General features: G+C 37.7%; 1 protein-coding gene across 1 annotated transcript in view; it reads left to right on the top strand.

The window, feature by feature from the left end:
- KMT2C (lysine methyltransferase 2C) overlaps positions 1 to 19,469 on the top strand; it is a 285,187-nt gene that overhangs the window by 175,634 nt on the left and 90,084 nt on the right. Inside the window, 5 exon segments of the mRNA XM_045496257.1 lie at positions 418 to 531; positions 1,313 to 1,390; positions 4,073 to 4,785; positions 15,005 to 15,124; positions 17,362 to 17,478. Coding sequence (XP_045352213.1) covers positions 418 to 531; positions 1,313 to 1,390; positions 4,073 to 4,785; positions 15,005 to 15,124; positions 17,362 to 17,478 — 1,142 coding nt within the window.

Genomic DNA, 19,469 nt, shown 5'->3' with positions numbered 1-19,469 from the left:
TTGTAAACATAATAACGAGTTTTTTGGTGGTAAAGAAAACAGATCTGCTTACCAGACCATTTTTCACTTTCATCAATATGGTGACTTTTATAAAGTCCTATTTTATCATCTATGAGAAGTTTAAATAGATGCAGCTTAATTATTGATGTTTTTTTGCCAAGATGCCATCAGTATACAGTTGTGCAATATCCTTTTAAAATAATAAAGTGCCAGTAACCTTTTAATTCATAGTTTCCATGTTTTTTTCATTAACATGTAAAATGTAGATATGTATTTGGTTGAAAAACTTAAAGCGTGGGGAAGAATTTATGGCATTTTGGGTGGTAATTTACTCTCACATAGGAAAGTCATATTTATGTAGTTAAAAAATCAGGGAAAATTTACTCTAAGCTAAAGAATAAATAATTTTCTCTTAAGATTGTAATAATGAAATGGAAGTTGAAGGGCCTGAAGACCATATGGTATTTCCGGAGCAAGTAGTTAACGAAGACATCAGTGGTCAGGAGTCCACACCTGGAATTGTTCCAGATGGTAAGAATGTTTTCGGTAATGGATATAATTTATTTTCTGAAGAAAATGTATATGTACGTTGAATATGTGAACATACACTAAAACTTTACTAAATAAAAATGAGCTACTAGTGTAGTCACTTAGGAAATTGTTTTAGAGAGGAGTTTTCTAGTCAAATAACATTAGAAATTAATAGGAGAAAGAACTTACTTAGTAACCAGAGCTATTACTGATTGTGAGATGTTTCGTGCTGGGATAATGAAAAATTATTGTTTCAGATGGTCTCAGTGGTTCTGTTGAGGGCATTTCAGTTATTTCCATGATATTTTAATAAAGCTTTTTACAAGATTGATAATAGCTATTACTAGAGAATCTAGAATTAATGAGAGACAAGGTTGGGGGAAAACTACTTATTAAATTTAATCTTGGGCTCATCTGACAGTCTGGGATTTTATATGAAATTTTATGTTATATAGATTGTGTACATCAAAAGCTTCAGATTTTGGGGGGGATTGAGTTTTATGTTTAACAACTTTCATTAAAAGGTATTATTACATAAGATGTAAAGTAAAAAAAAAAAATAAGACAAAGCTATCTGTAATAATAAATCTTGTCATAGTGCATCATCAGTTTCCTGATTTCATCATCATACCCTACTTACTACTAAGTAGTATGTTTGGTGTTTATACTGATAATTGGCATTTGGCAGTGGAATAAAAATCTTACTGAAATTACTATCGAGGTAGCAGTGTTACACAAATTTTGACTGCTTGCTAGAGATTCCATAAATGTGTCATTACAGCAGTTCACATCCATACAGAAGAGCAGCTGAAGAGTAATTCACCAGAAAGTCTCGACACACATGATCTTCTCATTTCTGGTAAGCATACTTTCTACTTTGATTGAGTTACAACATAATATTTTTATGACTGCTATGCAGATTTGGGTCATTATCAAGTTAATTTTTCAAATGAAGTATCCCAAAGAATTGTTTACTATTGGTGTATATACATTACAGTAATGAAATCTTTCAGTTAAGTGATCCTTTTCTTAAAAAGAATGGGCAGTTGGGGTGCCTGGGTGGCTCAGTCGGTTAAGCTCAGGTCATGATCTCGCAGTCCATGAGTTCGAGCCCCACGTCGGGCTCTGTGCTGACAGCTCAGAGCCTGGAGCCTACTTCAGATTCTGTGTCTCCTTCTCTCCCTGCTCCTCCCCCGCTCATATTCTTTCTCTCTCTCTCTCTCTCTGTCTCTCTCCCTCTCTGTCTCTCTCTCTCTCTCTCTCTCAGAAATAAACATGAAAAAATTTAAAAAGAATTGGCAGTAGATTTTTGTTTTTAATGTTTATTTATGTTTGAGAGAGAGAGAGAGAGAGAGAAAGCGTGAGCGGGGGAGGGTCCGAGAGGGAGGGAGACACAGAATCCGAAGCAGGCTCCGGGCTCTGAGCTGTCAGTACAGAGCCTGCACTTGATCTTAGCCAAAAGGCCGAGAAGCGATAGTACAGAGCCTGACACAGGGCTCGAACTCACGAATCATGAGAGTCAGATGCTTAACCAACTGAACCAGCCAGGCGCCCCTTATTGGCAGTAGATTTCTTTTTTTTTTTTTTTTTTTTTTCAGCGTTTATTTATTTTTGGGACAGACAGAGACAGAGCATGAACGGGGGAGGGGCAGAGAGAGAGGGAGACACAGAATCGGAAACAGGCTCCAGGCTCTGAGCCATCAGCCCAGAGCCTGACGCGGGGCTTGAACTCACAGACCGCGAGATCGTGACCTGGCTGAAGTCGGACGCTTAACCGACTGCGCCACCCAGGCGCCCCGGCAGTAGATTTCTAAAGGAGGTTATATTCTCTGTAGAGTTTCTAAATCAAATGTTCATTATTAAGCAAGTTAAAATCCTCAAATAAGACTAGTGGTGGAGCATAATAGAATTGCTTGGGATATCGAGCATGTTTAAATTTTTTTTTTAAGTATTTATTTTTGAGAGAGAGCGTGTGCATGGGGAGCAAAAGCTGGGGAGGGACAGACAGAGGGGGACAGAGGATCTGCAGTGGGTTTTGCGCTGACAGCAGAGAGCCTGATGCAGGACTCAAACTCACAAACCCTGAGATCATGACCTGAGCTGAAGTCAGACACTTAACTGACTGAGCCACCCATGCACCCTAAGAATGTTTACATTTTTATCTTAATATTTCTTGCCTAGGACAGAACAGAAAGAATATGGTGGGGATCTGTATGTGTGTTGCGTGTTTTCTTCTTTGTCAGGGACACTTGGGGTGGACTTTCATCAGCCATAGTTTAGGCTTCGTGTAGCATTTAGGATGAGGTTTTCCATGGAGTCACTCAAATGATGGTACTATGGTCTTAAACCCCTAAGTGTTCTCTCATTATTTATATGTAATTTTGTTTTAAAAATCTTTTTTTATCGTTTTTTAAATTGTTAAGTATTTTTGAAGCATTTTTGTGTGTAAAAACATTTGGTATGATCAGATCTGTTATTTGATGATTTTTCCTTTATCCTGAACTGTAGTCTTTCAGGGAGTAGAAATAAGGAGTAGGATTTCCTTTTGATATCAGAAGATAAAGCACAGTCACCATAGTAAATAGTAAATGAGGAAATCAATATCTCAATTAATGTAACTTAGAAATTACCTAGATAGTATTTGAAATAAGTGGTTTTTATCCAGTGATCTTACTGTATAGAGCCATTTAGGACTCGTGTAAATTGGGTCTCTGACTTTATTTTTAGGCAAGTTTGGGTTAAAGGTTTAGTTAGCACACTAGCGTCCTGATTTAAAATTTATCAGCTAGTGACTTCAGATATTTCTGATATATAATTGTTTATTGACTTGCTTAGCTTTGACAGTATATTTTCTTTTGAGTGTTTGATTATCGATGATGAGCAAAGATTATATTAAAAAATGTGTATGTTGGCAGGTGCAGCTAATAAGCAAAATAAGTCTTTTCTATCTGTGATCATTACTCATTTGAGACTGCAGAAGCTTTGTTTACATCTGAGGGCCTGGTATTGCAAAATACCTTTATATTCTAGGCACTTATTTTACTTGGGTACCTCATGTAAGATCAATGAGCCTCATTTATTTGGCTGTGAAATGAGTATAACTTAATCTACCAAATTGTGAATCTTTTTGAAAATGTTCAAATTGTAAAACATCATTTATGTTTAATAGAATTATATTAGAAATTCTATTTTAGTATTTTTACCAGAAGTTAACTAAAACTCTGGGGATCCTCTTAAGGTGATATTTTTGTAAGTTTTCTGGCCTGATCTGTGACCAGTTCTAATTCATAAATCCTGGTGTCTTTTGGCCTTAATTAATTAACTTAATAATTGTTTTTCTTGAAAAATACCTTCTGATTTAATTCAGGGTTTAAGTATAAGTGTGCTTTGGAAACCCTTTGTCTCCCCTCTCTCTCCTTTTACTGCCCATGCCTATCATTTTTAAGCCATAAAGCTATAGACATTAATGTCTTACGTCTACTCATAGTTAGAAAATTTTACATTTATAAGTACGTTAACATAAATATTCCAAATTTTATAGAATCCTCCCAAGACAAAATGAATCCTGCATTGGAAAATCAGATTTCTCAAGAAGCCGATAGTGAAAAAATGGAAATGTCTTCTAAAGTGATGCATATTTGTGATGAAAATCAAAATGAAAACAAAATGGAAGTGACAGAAAACGTTGACGTCCTTACACACCAGATCACTGTGCGGCACGAGGATCTGCAGCTAGAGGAACCCAAAATGCTGGCATCCGCAGAAGAATCACGGCCTCCGAAATTGTCCGTTGAATCTGCCACTGGTCCCCCAGAGGCCCTAAGGTCCCCGTGTGAGGAAAGTACTTCTTTATGTTCTAAGGAACATTTGGCTGTAGAAAGGGTACCAGAAGCGATGGAACAGAAAGAAAGTTCAGAATCTTCCGCCGTGTTTATGGACTTTGAAATGGCCCCTGTAGTTGAGAGCTGTGTGAAAGATGGTTTATGCCAAGAAGACAAATCTGTAAAATTACCATCGGAGACAGAGTTGTCATTTTCGTCAGCGGCAGGCGTAAGCAAGGCAAATGCGTCTTCCTCTCCACTCTCTTCAGACTTGCCTTCCCAGGACACACTGCATAGCTACCCTTCAACCCTCAGTGCTTCTGTTGGAAACATTATGCCAACGACTTACATCTCAGTCACTCCAAAAATTGGCATGGGTAAACCAGCTATTACCAAAAGAAAATTTTCTCCTGGTAGACCTCGGTCCAAACAGGTAGGGTGATTTTAATGATACTGACAGGAAAATATGGTGGATCAATTGTATACAATAAGGCGTATGTGGAGCTTGGGTTTGGAGGGTAATTTTTTCCTATTTTCAGGTAGAACTTAGATGTAATGCTGATCCTGAAGTGTTTCGGCTATTAAAAAAATTTTTTTTAATGTTTTTATTATTGTAACTTTTGAGAGAGAGAGAGAGAGAGAGACAGAGGGCCATGGTGGGCGAGGGGGGCAGAGAGAGAGGGAGATAGAATCCAAAGCAGGCTCCAGGCTCCGAGCTGTCAGCACAGAGCCGGACGCGGGGCTCGAACCCATGAACGGCAAGATCATGACCGGACCTGAAGTTGGACGCTCAACCGACTGAGCCACCAGGCGCCCTGGCCTTTTTTTTTTTTTTTTTTTTTTTTTTTTTCCTTAGAAGCTGTTAATGAAGCCTACTTTATTAAACTTGAAGTGATCATATTCAGAGTTTCCACTTAGTTGGGACATACAGATGCAACCTATTTGATTATAGTTTCTAATAGAAAGCACTTAAAAGTCTTCTTAAATTCTGTGCCATGGTGATGATAGAGTCTAAAAAAAAGACCCAGTAAAACATTAGGTATACTCTAAATAACCTTTATTTTTCCCCCTCTACTGTATTTGTTCATTGATATTCTTCTTTGTCTTATTTCTAACTGCTTAAGCATCATAATTTACTAAGGGAATTTTTCATGGTGGGAATTCCTCATTTTGATTTTTCGGTTAATTGCTAAGTTTTTTTTGTGGGTCTCCTCACCCCCCACCCCCACCCCAAGTTAGGACTTCAGTTGTTTTCATGGAAAAATCTTGGAGAAGTGCAGTGTTGATCTTTAGGAAGTATGGGGAGCTCTTCCCATGACTTTTAAGCAGTGTGGATTCTACCCTTTAAGGGTAAACTCCAGTTCTTTTTAAGTGTATATAAGTGAGCCACTAACCACAAGGCAAAGCGAAGACACTGTAGCTCAGATTTATTTAATCTACAAAATTTCTCTTTTCTGAAGCTGCTGCAAAATGGCAAGATATCAAACGGTGCAAAAGTGCTTAGTCACAATGGTAGCCTGAAGTTTCCGGTCTTGCGATTTGAATTGCTTCCAACAGTTACAGCTGGACTTTGTAGGAGTAGTATCCTCTCCATCTTGATCATCCAGTTTTGGAATCCTAAGACAAGTAGAAAAATAGGATTTTATTTTAATGGGAGAATTAGTCTCCCTTAAACAAATTCCAGATGTATTTTAGTTTCTAAAGACAGCCACTTGCACACCCAAGGCAAAGTAATTGCCCTGTGGGACTGAACTGTTTCTCTGTGGCAAAGATATGCCCAGTAAACTAAGACACCCCGTATGTGGCTTTGTCCGAGTATTTTCTGTCATGTTCTGCTAAGAGAGGTTTTTCTTCTGAAACCAGTTCTCCTCTTCCTTACTCTCTTCTTGTCTTCTTTTTAAATAATTGTTATGTAATAATTATGTAGTTTGGGCTCTGAAAAGACTTGAGCAATGAAGATTTGAGCCTTTGAAATTGAACTTTGATTCAAATATTTATGTTCTTTAAGGATATCGCATCATAAATATTCCTGTCAAATTTTACTCTGCTTCTCCTTTTTTGTGGACTTGTGTTCCAACTGAGAAACCGTGAGGTTTATTTTCTGTTGACTTGTATTCCGCAGTCTATGTGAGTCTGGGTGTGGTAGTGTGTGTGTGAGACTGCCTTCCAGGTTTATCCCATTTTTTACGACCCATATGTTCATACTTGCTGCTGCTTCTGCCGTATTCTCTCTCAGTCCCCAGTTCTGGTGGTATTCTGCTTTCTGTAGAGTTGCCCTGGTCTCATGACTGCTCCTGATTTGCTGCTAATCTCACAAGCAGTTTGTGGGAGGGTTTAACCTCCCCATTAGCTTGGTTTTCATTGTAGAGCAAACAGCCTTCACTTGGTGATTCTTAGCTTGCGAAGGTACTACTGTTTTTGTCGGGAGGATGCATTGGCTAGAACAAGATAGCTCTTTAATTTTTTATCATTGCTGAGGTACTGCCATCCTAACTTCGAGGGAATATTCCGGTGTGTATCCTTGTGTTGGAAATCCTGAAGCCCATCGTACTGTTACGTGAATGTCTTTAGTATCAAGCATTCCTGTGTTGTATCTTTGGTTTTATTTAGTGTTTACTTTGTATATTGTTGGCAGTGGGGATTGGCTGTGAAGTGAGATGCAGGTTCATGGCAGTGCTGGTGTCACAAGCAAGATTCTTTGGTGTCCAGCTGTGTTTTGATTGTTAACATCACTAGCATTTTTCCATATTTTCTTGAGTGTCATCAACTCTGGTCTTTACCAGCATAGTGGAGGCTATCCTAACCAAAGAACTGCACATTTCATTAGTTAAATTCTGTGTCACAGTGGTCAGACCATTATGTTTGTCCTAACGGTTTTCTAACCTTATGTGAGCTTTTCTAAGAATTTCCTGAAAAATTAAATGAATAATTAGAAACAGAAAATGTGAAAGCTTTAAAATTTGATGTGACAGCTAATGATTGGATTATTAAATGTTTTCTGGAGAAAGGAGTTCGTCAGTAGAAGGGTAAGCCAGTGCTATGCAATAGAAATATAATGCAAGCCTCGTGTATCTACTTTTAAAACTTCTAGTAGTCCACTTAAGAATTAAAAATAAGCAGATAAAATAAATTTTAATGTTTTATTTAACTTAACGTATTAAAAATATTTTAGCATTTCATCTGTATAAAAATTATTAATGGGATATTTTATGTTCACTTGTCTTGCTCAGTGTTCAAAATCTGGTTTCCAACCAAGTACATTAGAAGTGCTTACTTACTAGCCTCATGACTAGTGGGCACCTTATTGGACAAATGCAAGGAAAAGCACTTATAAAAATAGGGAAATTTTAGTTCCAGAAGGAGCTAAATTTAAAAAGAGATACCATCTGAGGTTAAGATTGATAAATTACAAATAGTGCTATACTTTCACTAATTTTAAGGACGGAAGAAATATTCTGCATCCTCCAGTTGCCCATAGGACACATTTTAAAACAGATTATAAAAACCATTTGTAAAAAACAAACAAGCATTTGTTGTAGCAACAAATCACTGTGTATTCCCAACATGTATTAGATGAACAATATATACCCCATATATACGTACACATATATACTCCTATATGTACACGTATGTAGTATATAGATAAGAGTATGTAGGTAGTGATACTGGAGTATGGATGGATATATAAATCACTATTCTGAATCTGAGATGTCAGGGCACAGAACACAGAATCTATACAGGATTATTTTACCTTTAGATGAGATTAATTGAAGTTTAGAGTTTGTATTATGGCTTTCATGTGGAAGATTTATATTCTTTATATTCTTTTTTATTTATATTCTTTATATTTATATGGTTGTGGGTAGAAAAAGTTTTTTCTTTTTTGTTTTCTTCCTCACTTAAGACACAGGATTTCACAAAGGAGGAAGAATTACAGACATGGTAGGTAGTTAGGAGAAGGAAATTGGTGGAACACTGACAGGAAGCCAGTTGGAAATGGTTTCGTAGAAATTGTCCCAGTTAACCAGTTGGCTTTTCTTTCCTTCATCCTTTATTGAAATTATTCATTTACATGTATTTTAGTGTTTCAGTTCTCAGTGTCTTCATAGGTCTATTCACTTTGGGCCTGAGGTTTAGAAAAGTGGTTACTGGCCTCACTGCATGTTGTAATTTCCTGGGGAGCTTTACAGCCATGTCGGTGTGATGACCCCACCCTGCCCGTTAAAATGGCCTCTGACTGGCGTCTTTCTCCTTACCCTTGGAAGTAGAGTCCTGAATTAGAGAGAGACATGGGCTCCTCGTTGTTATCATTACGCATGAAATACAACACAAGAAATGCTCTTAAAAAGTGTTGGAAAATAGGATGGAAATTTTTTTTTATTTCAGCATATCAAATAATGTAATGGGTTTTTCATTTTCTGTTTATTTCTCTTATTCCACAGTTGTATTTATCCATTGTAATTCAGAAATTCTGAGATAATAGTGATCTCAGCCTGTCTTCTGTCATTTACCCTATTCGTATCAGCTTATTTTATGGAAACATAGGTAATACAGTCATATGTATGACTTGATCTGCCTTAGACACTCAGGTATTAAGTGATAGTATTGAAAGAGGTTATTGAACCTATGAAAAATATTTTACTGAAGTATTTTCTATCCTTCATGAAAGTAAATGTAAGTACTCAATTATAATTTGGAAAATTTCAAAGTCTAAGAATTTTTTCATTTTTTGATTTTCTCCTTTTTTTGTTGCTAACATCATATATATGGAAAACTTAGGAATTTCTGTTAAGTTCTAAGACTGATATTTATTGAGGGGTTCTCCGCGAAAGTGAAATTTCTTCAGTATAGTGGGTGTCCAAAGGTAGTGCCATAACCACTTTTCCATTACATTGTGAAGTGGATTTTTAATTTTTTATTAATTTAACTAATTTTGTTACAAACCATAGAATTTTATGACATACTTGTCTAATGTAATAGCAATTTAAATGAAGTGTTTCAAATTAACAAGTCAGTTTCATAATCTACTCTGTGAGAGAAAAACAAACCTTCAGAGTGGTGAGCTGTGGAGGATTGTACTTTTGTCAACAATTCATTACAAGGAAGCAATTTTTTTCTTTTTTAAAATAGCAGACACCATTTCTGCTTTGTAAACACAAATTCTTTAGTAAGAAGCATTGCTGGTTTTTGTTTTGTTTTTTAGGTTAAGAAAAGGCAGATGTGTAAGTCATATTGTCCAAATAGAGGCTCGGTTCCTGTTAAATGATTTCATATCCAGCTTTTAATTAAAATAAATTTGAATTTTGAAGCATCGCTTGATAATAGCATATATACGGTGGCATTTGCTTAAAGAAAATAAGTTACCCTGGATAGTTTTAGTTGTCCGTTGTCGGATACCTATAAAGTAAAACCTGTATTTCTGATACTTTGTCTTAGGAACTATTAAAGGTTTCATTAGTAAGTACATATAGATATAGATATATATTCATTCTTCATGGAGAATAGAAGATGCCGTATAGATGCCAAGAGTGGTTTCCCACCTACATTCTATGCTAAGTACTGTGCTGCCTTTTTAAAAAGTGACTTTGAAGAAGTATTTTGTATCGTTTGCATCAGTTTTCACTGTAACTGATACTAGGAAAGATTGATTAATATAAATTCAGCATGAGCATTTCCATAGTACAGTTACTTGGATTCAGATCCTTCCTGCCATTGTCTGTATGAGACTAAGCACGTTGCCTTGAGTCAGAACTGTCTTGTTTCTTCATCTGTAAAATTGCATCTTACGGCTGTTGTTGGAAGTTAACAGTAACACGTATATGGCCCCTGGCAAGTGGTGGTGCTGCCCTGCTTTTTTTCCTGAATGGCAGAGTAATGCAGATATTCTGTGGAAATGGAGACTTGAGAAGGATATAATAATCATGTATTAAATGTACCTCTGGAAAACGAATCAGATTGGCTCATGCTTACTTGTACTGCATTGTGGCAGTGAAAACAACTCTAGGCCTTGAGTGAGTCAAACACTGGTCACAGTAAATTCGGCGTGTAGTAGGTGTCTTCAGTTCAAAGCCACATAATGGCTGCCCAGAGTTTAGAACTCAACAGCCTATTAATTATGCTGTGTGTGACATGTGCTGCCGTGGAGGAAGCCCAGGGCACCGTGGAAAAGCAGAGGCGGCGTGCGGGAACTCAACTCATGCTTGCGCGCTGTGCGGGCGAAAATCCAAGAGACTCTGCTCTGAATCCCTGACAGACTGTAGTTTTAAACCTAAAGCGTGTCTGGCCCTCTGGGGTGTCAGCATCCCTTTTCTCTTGGCTTCCTTGTGTGTGTTGTGGTATTTCGGAAGCCATTACCAAAACCATTGCTGGCACCAGCCAGATTCACAGTCTTGAATTCTTGAAGGCTCACGCTGGTAACAGCTGTTTCTGTGCTTTCATCGTGTCTTACCAAATCACTATCAGGACTAAATTCCTTGTTCCATTTGATGTTGAACTCAGTTTTGTATATGAGACTTAACTTATGTGAAAAGAATTCTGTAAGTCGTAAAAATGAGTTGTTTGTTGCGGTGGCTGTAATGTATGCGAGTGAATGTATGTGCCCAAAAAAAAATGACGAGCTTTGCTGGGTTTTCTGTGTCTCTTGCCGGTTGTCCTTTCTGCTCTCTCTTCATCACGTTCACTTTCTCTCATCCTTTAAACAGCAGTCCTGGTTTTGCATGGCGTGTTGGGTGAGGCTGGACCCAAGCAAGGATGAATTGGAAGTGTGAAGTCAGCCCAGGAGACCCCAAACCTCTGGCCCCTCTTGAAACTTTCTCAGTAGATGACGATACTCTTGGGCTCTAATTAGGACATTGATCATATTTAACAGCCAGCAACAAGATTGGGCTTTTTATAACAGAAGGTTGACCTTAATAACCTATTCTCTACTTGCTGTTCTTGTTGCCATTTTCCTGTCCCACAGTCCTTGTAACAGTTGTATAATTTACTTGGTTGATACATTTACCTGAGAAATTGGCCTGGAGGCACAAAGAAGCTTACCTGATACCGACTTTAAACAGGTTTGGGGTCCAATAATTATTGTTAGACTCTAATTCAGTCTCACCCAAGTAGTATTTTTTTTTAAGTTCCTATAGAATTTGGTAGCAAATGGCTTATCTTTAGCTCTCTTTAAAATGTAAAGTCTGCTAACATTTTGAGCCCTTTTGGTTTTCCTTCAGTTGGTAGTAGTTTCGGAGTAACAGTGCAGTGGATAGATTGGTAACCTTTTTTTTTTTTTTTTTTTTTTTTTAAAGGAGGAAATCCAGGGTTGTAGGCTACATCTAATGGGGGGGAAATCAGGAATTAGTGTGTTTCATAGTACAATACTTATTGATGCATTTATGCATACAAAAAGAATAAATGTGCAATGGAAAAAATGGATGTTCAGTAAGCACTGAACTGAATGCTTACCATAGCAGTGAACAGAAAAAATGGTCTCTTCTCATCTCGCTTATAGTCCAATGGCAACAAATAAATACAAATGTAACAAGTATACAGTCAAGTATAATGATGGTGTAAAACCATGTTTCCGTAGACGGGGGAGCTGACCTCCGAATTGTCTGTGTAAGTTCTTTTTCATCAAGCTGAGATGTGTAGGATAATTTATAACTAAAGTTGATAATTATAGCTGTATTTTAGGTTTAAGGTCTAAAGAATATATTAGGTAATTTCTTCTTTGTCAAAACATCTAAGTATAATCATAATTTTTCTCCAGTTGCTATAAAATTGCACACCATCTATCTTCCAAAGTCTTATGATAATATACTTATTAAAATTCATAATGTAATTACCCAAGCTTTTATTATATAAGTTCTTCATAGCAGTTGAATGGTTTTCTAATTATTCCTGAAATGGCATCCAAACATTCTTGATCTATGGAGCCCTTCATTTTCTTCATCCATGTTCCATGAAGTGTAAATGTTTTTAAAATGAGACACAATGTTGGCATCAAAGCTAACTTTTAAATTATGGTGAATAACATGTTATTTGAGAGTATGACTTTTTATGGTATGTTTTAAGAGCTGTCTCCTGGTATGACATTAGATGATCCACCGAGAGGAATTTTATACAGTAGCCAACTACCGTCAGAGAAAAACCATTGAAAACATTGAGAGAACTAAGTTTAGATATCTCTTGCCCCCACTATCACTAAATAATGAGAAACAACAAAACATATGGCCCCAAATTTCAGTCAGTGAGGAAAGGCACAGAGTGTTGTAAGGGAGGTGATGATGTCATGGAAATGCTGCCGAAAGTCCTCTCTGATGAGGAAATATCTGAGGCCATCCTGAAGAATCCGAAGAAAAAGCCGTCCGGTGGAGAGTTGGCAGTTGTTCTGAGTCGGTAGCCCTGTTATTGGCGAAGAGCTTGGTGTGTTTGAAGGAAACCAGGGAAGCTGGGGGCATACCGATCGTGGCGGGGGGGGGGGGGGGGGGACGACACGCAAGATGAGGTTGGAGAGAGGCAGTGAGAAAGACCGTCACTTTAAGAGCACCGGGGAGCTGTTGGGAGGGTTTAAAACACGGTGGTGACTTGCTTGGTCAGATCGACAGCTTTGGAAAGTCCCTCTGGCTTGTGTGTAGAGGAGGACTCGAGGGAGGGGCCGGGTAGGGAGAATGATAGAGCGCGGCAGGCTGGGTGAGAGCTGGCGGTGGCAGACAGGGCCGGGCCCGGCAGTGGGAGTGCAGAGAAGCGGCGTGGGTGCAGACCAAACTGGAAGGTAGAAAGTGCCGAAGTCACGGATGGTTTGGATGGGCGGAGTGGCAGGGGAGAGTGATGGGGGAGAAGAGCAGATCAGATGACTCCCAGGTTTCTGACCCGGGGGCTGGCATCCATTTCTGAAGATGGGGAAGATTGTGAGACGGTACGGGGCACGGGAGAGACTTGAGACGTGCTCCACTTGAGGGTGTTGGTGCGACAGAATGGAAGTGCTAAGAAGGAAGTTGAGAGCCACGCTGCCGTCTTCAAGAGCACGTTGGAATCAGAAACGTGAGTTTGGGAGACAGCAACATGCCCACTGGTGGTCCTAGCCCTCACGAAAGATCACACCGTTTAGGAAGAGACAAGGAGAGGAGAGGCGTCCCGGCCTTAGCCCTCGGGAAACACAGGCTTTGGAGGTCAGCGGGAGGAAGAACATGCACGGGGGACAGAAAGGTCAGCGAGGGAGCGGAGAGGAGCATTCACACACGTGCGGCGCGGAACCCAGCAGAGCTGTACGTAGGTGTTGACAGTTGGAGTAAAAGGAGAATAGAGACGTGACTTTTGGCGACGTAGCGGTTACCAGAGACCCTGATGCAGCGGAAAGGAGACAGAGGTGTAGAGGCAAGTTGATTTGATGCGGAAAGCGAGGTAATTCACGTGTCAGTAAATTCAGCAGAGCCATTCACTGAGCTTGAGGGTAGGTTAATTAAAAGTGAGACAAGTGCCTCCCTTGTGTGGTTTTTCTCAAAATACTGTTAGTGCGTTAATTATCTGCTCCCCAAAGGGTAGTCAGGCTCTTCTTTGGTTGATTACTTAAATTCCTGGTGGTAGTTTTATGTGATTAATAGGCTACCGCTTGTTTGATAATATTCTAGAAACCTGGTAAGTAATGTGTTACTTAAGTTTGGGTCCTTTAATTGGTAAAAGTTACAGTGCGCATTATCGAATTACCTAATTCAAAATAGGTTCTTTATTGTTTGACATGTGTTTTGTGTTTTTCTTTAAAATGTTATCTTTGTGGAGTAGGCATTTTTTTATGCTAATGAGCGACTTCATCAGATTAGTTCAGGTTATTGCTGAATGTGGTTATTAAAAAGTAAAATGTCTTACTTTCATTTTAACTGTTTTAATAAGATACTGTTTCTTGTATAAATAATCAAGTATCTTAGGCATTTTAATTTGCAAATTTAGGACAATTTGCTTTAACATTTTTCACTGTACAAATTAGTCCCTTGGATGTAATGTAAGGATAATAGCCCTCTAAATAAAAATAAAAGCCAAAACCACAACTAGTGGTCACACTGGCAGGAAGAAGTCAGATGCTAGGATCATACTGGTGTTTGCGTATTAAGATGGCAACCTAATTTTCCGCAATTTAAAGCGAATGTATCTGTTGATTTCTCATGTTCCGGTTTTTTGTTTTTGTTTTTTTTTTTTTTTTTTTTTTTTTTTTTTGCCTACTGGTTTGGTTGTTTATAGCCAAAGGTGTACATAACATCCTTTAAGGTTATTTCTCTTTCCCAGTAGAGTGATAGTTGTTAGAAGAAAATAATCCCTGAATAGTTTCTTAATAGTGTTAATTCTTAGAATTTAACTGACTTTTATTTATATTTTGGTTCTATAGTTGAAGTTCATGAGTCAATGTCAATGTCATATAAACCTTAATTTCTAGTAGGTTTCATTGTGCTGATGTTTCAACCAGAATAAAATATTTAATGTAAATTGTAGCTGCAAACATTGAAGTAAAAAGTCACTGTAAGTGATAAGCTTATTTTCCCTACCTTGAAGCAATTTGTCCTAAATTTCCATACGTCTGCATTTGTTTCTGCTGTTCTAAAATTCCTCAGTTGCTGGCTTTGACCTTTTACGTTGCTGAGTTTTATACATCTATTTTCTCACCTGCCGTATCCTAGGGGGCTTGGAGTACCCATAATACAGTGAGCCCACCTTCCTGGTCCCCAGACATTTCAGAAGGTCGGGAAATTTTTAAACCCAGGCAGCTTCCTGGCAGTGCCATTTGGAGCATCAAAGTGGTAAATAAAACTGCATTTACATTCATGTATCATTTCTTTCTGGCTGGTTTCATCCAAGTAGAAGTTAAGAATTAAACCTTTCCTTTCTAGATAAATAGTTCAGATTCCAGGGCCACTGTTTTAATCTAAAAATTTTAGTGTAAAGAATCAACATGCTTGCACTTAAAAAAATCTGGATTAGGAGGAAATTAAATTGCAATTTGACGTGACTGGTTTTAAGTGTGAATTTTTAATAACTGCTTTTTATGGTTGCTTCCTTTTATGTTGTAATTACCAGTGTTTCTATGGGGGAAAATGCTTGTCACATAGGCTATAAAGTAATTAAGGACTTGCTCATTCATGATAATCATAAAATTTTGTTGCTTAGAAAAGAACAAAAGCAAACTACATTAATCTATTGTGTGCTAATGGAGAAGAAATACCAGAATCGGAGCAGATTTCACTGTCTGCGTTAATAACCTCAAAATTATAGGGCCTCTTTTTCATGTCATTGATGGAGGACTCTCCTAGTTCTTGAAGTAAGTTATGTAGTCGGATGCATTTTAGAGGGTAAAAAATTAATGTGAAAAGTTAAAATACTTTACCACCTAGAGAAGATAATTTTCTTCATCTTGTATATTTAATGTGATTCTGGAATTAGGCTGTTTAATTTAGACTAATCACGGAATTCAAAGGAGTTCTAGATTCCACTTTCTTATTTCTGTCACCATTAGAACTATTTTTCAACCCACTCTGATATCATGTAATGTGTCGAAAGTAGAGATAGTTGTTTGAAGACCATAAAAGATATTTTGACAGTTTTGTAGCAAATACCACAAATTTTCACTTGTATCTTTAGATGCTAGGGAAAAACAGATTGCTATAATCCTGATTTAATAATTGACTTAAAAAAATCTTTTATGCTTATCAACAACAAAACCATCCAATTCAGCCCTCCCTTAGCCCTTGTTCAAAGAAGCACAAGAGATCTAAAGGCAGAGCAGCTTAAGATAACAAGGAGAGGCAGTTTGAAGTTGACTGTATTTATTAACACTGAAGGGAAAAAAATACCACCCCCCTTTTTGTTCACGTGTATCTGTTTTGTGCTTACAACATAACCATAAATTATCACCTTGGAAACTATGCAGCCAAATAGGTAATGAGTTCAGCATTTCAAACTACAGTACAAACGATATCAATTTAAAATGTGACATATTATTTAACGTTTTATGGAAAAAATATCAGGATGTTCCTATTTTAATACTTTTAAATATATAAAATGTTGTAAGTATGTGTTGATGTCAGGCTTTTCCAGGTAGAATAAACAAGAAAACAACAATAACAAAAACAACCCTGATATTTATTTGTGAAAATATCAAAGGGTTTAACCTGTTTTCCCACAGAGTATTTTTGTGTGTTAGGTAAAAATTCAGATCAGTTATTTTATTCACATTTCAAGTGATTATTACCCGGATGAGTTAAAACAAACTTTTTACCTTGTTATCCGCTTTTGTCCTCTACATACTGTGGTAGAGTGAGGCCCCCTGTTCAGTTCATACAGACAGCTATGGAATAGTGAAATGGACAATTTTAATGGCAGGGAAAGGACTGCTGTGTGATTTCTGTGTGCAGAAATCAGCTGTGATGCAGTTTAGCAGTGGAGACTCCTGGTTAACATTGCGGACGCTGGAGCCAGAGTTGCTAGCTCCAGACTTTTGACCAATTTGCTTTTAACCCCTTGGTGCTTTTATCTCTAAAATGGGGGTAATAAGACAGCACTGACCTTGTGAGACAGTGGGAAGCAAAACGTGCTCAGAGCGGATGTGTAGTAAGTACTCAGTACATGCAGCTCTTCGAAGCTCTAGTGACTGAGAGAACCTTCAGCAAGACGGTCTTTCCTTATCCTTGCTCTCTATTGAATACCAATTGGATGGGGTTGTGGCTGTCGAGCCACCTAGGACTTAGGGTTAGGAGGTGGGAAAATACTGCCAGAGTTTGCCGATGCAGACAGAGCATTCACGACAGACGCAGCGTCTGATTCTAAGGTTGTAGGCGTTAGATGCTTATATTTTTAAGTTGCATAATACGTGTTGAAAGATAAAAATAATAAGCCTGGTCTCTTAATATTTATCATCTGATCAGAATAAGAGCAAAGCAAGTATTTGTGTAGCCTTTAATAAAATGTTTTATCTCACATTGGATTTTAAAATTCTTTGGGACTTCTGCGGAGGGCTGATTTTTCCTTGTCTGTTGTGTAGGGCCGTGGGTCGGGATTTCCGGGGAAGCGGAGACCTCGTGGTGCAGGACTGTCAGGACGAGGCGGCAGAGGCAGGTCAAAATTGAAAAGTGGAATCGGAGCAGTTGTGTTACCTGGGGTAAGTCTCACTTCCGTTACCTTTAAAAAAAAATTTTTTTTTAATGTTGATTAGACAGAGACAGGGCAGGAGTTGGGGAGGGGCAGAGAGGGAGACACAGAATACCAAGCAGGCTCCAGGCTCCGAGCTGTCAGCACAGAGCCCGACGCGGGGCTCGAACTCACGAACTGCGAGATCATGACCTGAGCCGAAGTCGGATGCTTAACTGACTGAGCCACCCAGGAGCCCCCCCCCCCCCCCCCCATTACCTTTGCTGTCATCCTTCATATGTTGACAGATTATGATAATATTTGTAAAATTATTAGTTTGTAAGAGTCACATGAATAAGCGAAAATTTTTATTTTACTCTATCCCTACTCTTTTTTTTTCCAACACCTCTGGTCAGGTTTTCTTTTTAAATTTTCATCAATATTTTCCATCCTTTCTCTCTTTTTTTACCGTCCTCTTTGATTCTGATCCTTCTATGCCAACAGTTCCTAAAAACCTGTATGTAATATATTTGCTATTTGCTCCTTTATTTTTAATAAGAGCAAACTCCTGTTACATTACCGAGTTTATTTGAAAAACTTTATTATATTGGTGTTTTAAGTTTTTTATTGTAATGTGGCTTACAGAAGAAACTAGCAGTGTTGCAGATTAGTACATAACTCTAAAAATGTTGAAAATTTTATGAGTATCTTTGATATATTTTAAGATTTATAATTATTTGCTCCTTGGCATGTATATCAGGCTTTATTTAAATGTGGATTCAAGAAATCTATAATTGGCAAATAGTGGCAAATATTTCATGTAGTAACTTTACTATTTTACCAGAATCCCATTTTTAAAATTCTGATTGTTCTTTTACGCTCAGGACAGTTTACGTAACTTCTGTTCACCTGTTAAAGGATGTTATGCTTGCTTCCATTTTTTTTGGCTATTAAAAACAGAACTAAAAAAAACCCCCAAAAAACAAAACTGCTATGAACTTTTATGCTTAAGTCTACGCGTGGGTGTATGTGTTATTTTCCCATGAGTAAATATCTACAAATGGGATGGCCAGATATACGGTAGGTGCTGTATGCTTAGATTTTTGGGAAAACACTGCTTTTCAATTTTATGTGACATTTTATGTTTGCAAGAGTGCATGAGATTCCTGCCAGAGCCTCCATATACTTACCTGTACTTGGTATGGTCCATCTTCTTTTTTAGGTGCTTATTTATATATTTCTTTGATACAGTCCCTCTTCAGATCTTTAGTTCATTTTAAAAATATGAAATTTTTTGACTTACTGAGTTTTGAGTTTTCTTTATTCTGTACACAAGTTCTTTACCATGTATATGATTTGCAAATATTTTCTTTATTTTGTGATTTGTCTTTTCGTTTTCTTAGCTATTTGGAACAGCAAATGTTTTAATTGTGATGAAGTCCCGTTTATTTTTTCCTTTCATGATCATACTTTTGGTGTCTGAGAAATAATTGGATAATGCAAGATTACAAACATACTCAGTTATTTCTTCTAGAAGTATTATGGTTTTAGGTGGTGCATTTAGATATATGGTCCAATTTGAGTTAATTTTTATGTATGGTATGAACATGGACCAAAGTTCATTTTTTTGCATAAACTGAATGAATATCCAAGTATTTTAGCATCATTTCTCTGAATTGCCTTTGTATCATTCTTAAAAATTAGTTTTATCTGGGGCACCTGGGTGGCTCAGTCGGTTAAGCTTTCAACTTTGGCTCAGGTCATGATCTCGCGGTCCGTGAGTTCGAGCCCCACCTCGGTCACTGTGCTGACAGTTCAGAGCCTGGAGGCTGTTTCTGATTCTGTGTGCCCCCCTGCTCGTGCTCGGTCTTTCTCTTTCTCTCAAAAATAACTGAAAAATTTAAAACAAAAGTTTTATCTGTATTTTTATGGATCTAACTTTGGAATCTCTGTGCTGTACCATTGATCCCATTTCTGTCTTCAGGCCAGTACTACAACTTTAGGCCAATCATACTTTAACTT

The sequence above is a fragment of the Leopardus geoffroyi genome, chromosome A2 (assembly GCF_018350155.1).
Source record: "Leopardus geoffroyi isolate Oge1 chromosome A2, O.geoffroyi_Oge1_pat1.0, whole genome shotgun sequence".
Taxonomy (NCBI): domain Eukaryota; kingdom Metazoa; phylum Chordata; class Mammalia; order Carnivora; family Felidae; genus Leopardus; species Leopardus geoffroyi.
Note: the sequence above shows the minus strand (reverse complement) of the source record. Positions and strands in the feature narration are given on the sequence as shown.